Source organism: Poromitra crassiceps (genome assembly GCF_964638095.1).
Source record: "Poromitra crassiceps genome assembly, chromosome: 18".
Lineage (NCBI taxonomy): Eukaryota > Metazoa > Chordata > Actinopteri > Beryciformes > Melamphaidae > Poromitra > Poromitra crassiceps.
In genome coordinates, this window is record NC_139636.1 from 13,221,195 (window position 1) to 13,223,694 (window position 2,500).

Below are 2,500 nucleotides of genomic sequence, written 5' to 3' on the forward strand. Positions count from 1 at the left end.
CCCCCCCCCCCCCCCCCCTTCTCTCTCTCTCTCTCCTCTCTCTGAATGTTCAAGGCTCTCTGATTTTGCAGAGATGCAGAGAGAACCTGCCAACAAGAGGAAATACAGACAGCACTGGGGCCCAGCGTGTGTGTGTGTGTGTGTGTGTGTGTGTGTGTGTGTGTGTGTGCGTGTGCGTGCGTGTGCGTGTGTGCGTGCGTGTATGTATGTGTGTGTGTGCATGTGTGCGTGTGTGTGTGTGTGTGTGTGTGGTCAGTCTTGGTCTCATTGGGAAAGTGGCTAAGAGGACAGTGATAAATGACTGTGCATCACATTAGGTCCTATAGATTAATAGCAGTTAAAGCAGGCTAATTTACGCAAAGCTGTTGCCCGGCCCTTCCTCAGTCTTGCTGGGCTCATTAGCCGACTAGAGTGTGCCTCCAATACCACAGAGACATAACACCATAACTCTGTATAGAGTGGCAACTTGTGCCTGAAATGCTGAATGTAAATGTTTGTGAACAGTGATGAACATGATGTACTACTGTATGTAATTGTGTATCAGAGAGCAGGAGAAATGCGCTCCAGGACTACCAGAGGACTGATGGCATACGATTGGTCGTCCGCACTCCTGACCCCTCCCACCTGACCAAAAGCAGGAAGTTGAGCATGGCCAAGTGTGCCAAAGCCTGCAGCCGCAGCAAGAGGCTCCCCTTCCTCTGCAGGTAGGCTATACGTCTGACCTTACCACGACCTTCAGCTCTTGAAGAACATGGATGTCACCATTTAATAATGCTCTTGACAGGTATTTACCGTTCTGTCAGGCGTCTTAACTGCTTTTCACATAGGCCTTTATACTCTAACACATGACAATAAGCTGTGTTGATTGTCCTGGGTTAACTTTGACAAATGCTTTGCTTCAAGAAGTTTAGGACAGCCATCATGCATGCACGTCACTCTCCTCATTCTCTCTCTCTCTCTCTCTCTCTATCTGCCTTGATCTCTTTCTCCAGAGCGTTCCTCTACGATCATAAAAACAGGAAATGCCAGTGGCTGTCCTTCGACAGGAACTCACCAGGAGCCCAGAGCCAGCAGGATTTCAACTACCAACTCTATCAGAAAAAAGGTGCCTGTGCCGTCCTGCCCTTTCTCTCTATCAGCAGATCAGCCTCCTGAAGTGGTGTTTCCCTCATCACGGCATCCGTCCATCAGAATAAGTTCTGTCGCTCTGTCTCACTTCTAGATTAGATCTATAGACTGTAAAAAAAAAAAGATGGGTGTAATGAGTGAGACATCATCCATTGGTTTGTGCACTCAGATTCTGAAGCCTTGAGATTGGCATGTTGGCCGCTGCCCTCTTGTTTTAACCAGAAGTGACGCATTTGTAGCCATAATGGACGAGAGGGTGTTTCCCAGAGCTGCAGCACCGCCTGCTATTGGTCCGTGATCGGCGAGCTACACGATCACTGGACAGTGACCTGTCAATCATGCCCAAAACATTTCTTTTTCTATTTTACGGGTGAGTTATATAAAAATTCAGCCCAGTACAGTTGTCATGAAAGGTGAAATTAGCTATAGAGACAAACATTTTTTTTTTTTTTTTTTTACCAGGCTGTAAACATGTTTATTTCTGCTATAAATCCAGGCATTTTAACATGGGGGTGAATGGGGAATGACTCCCTTTTGGAGCCAGCCTCTCAAGTGGCCATTTGAGGAACTGCAGTTTTTGGTAGTTCTGCATTGGCCTCAATGCGACAAAGCAGAACTGCCCCTTGTACATTGTTGCTGACTTGACGCTGATAAAAATATATAGCTAAATAACTAGCTAAATAAATAAATAAATAAAATTAATGAACGTGAACTGTTAATTTTTTTTGCGTTTTGCGGTCCTGATAGCATTCCCTGTCATTCAAATTTCAAAATTGTGAACTATGAATGTGAACCAAGTTCATTTTAATCTGTGTGAGCTAAAGTTTGAGCTAGCTCTTGTGAAGTGTGAACTTGCATAAAACTGGTCAGTGGTCATACCCTTTAGTGGAGTAGGAGCTGCTTCAGATTATATTAAAGTACTGTGCTAAACAATGCTTTTCAGAGCCATGTGCTGCTTCATGATGATGGCACAGAAGAGAGGTGGAGGAGGGGGAGGGGCGCCGCGGTGTTTATCGTGTTGTCGTACATTGTGGTCAATTTTCTGTCATTAACTTGGTGTTTGTGTAAACTATGGAAACTCCCCCCAGCCCTCCTCCCCCTGACTCCACCATCCCACAATAGCAAACATGCAAGCCGTGTAGCCTATTTTTACTGGTTCCAAATGTTTTGCAGAAGATTAGGAAAACAGATTTGGATTTTGGCGTTGTCACGTCCTTGTTAAGCTAAGTATTATAACTGAACATCTCCTTCTGTCTGCTTTCTCCATCATCTCCACTGGCTCTGTATACACAACACTGTGCTCACATTGTTGGCTCATGTCACCAACTCGCTCTCTCTCTCTCTCTGTCTCTCTCTCTGTCTCTCTCTCTGT

The 2,500-nt window shown here is 45.4% G+C and overlaps 1 protein-coding gene across 1 annotated transcript in view; it reads left to right on the top strand.

Moving 5' to 3' along the window:
* The window catches only part of hgfb (hepatocyte growth factor b), a gene marked incomplete at its 5' end in the record, with an annotated part of 27,708 nt that overhangs the window by 1,648 nt on the left and 23,560 nt on the right, over positions 1 to 2,500 (top strand). The window contains 2 exons of the mRNA XM_083654494.1: positions 545 to 704; positions 993 to 1,105. Coding sequence (XP_083510620.1) covers positions 545 to 704; positions 993 to 1,105 — 273 coding nt within the window. The remainder of the gene's footprint in view (positions 1 to 544; positions 705 to 992; positions 1,106 to 2,500) is intronic.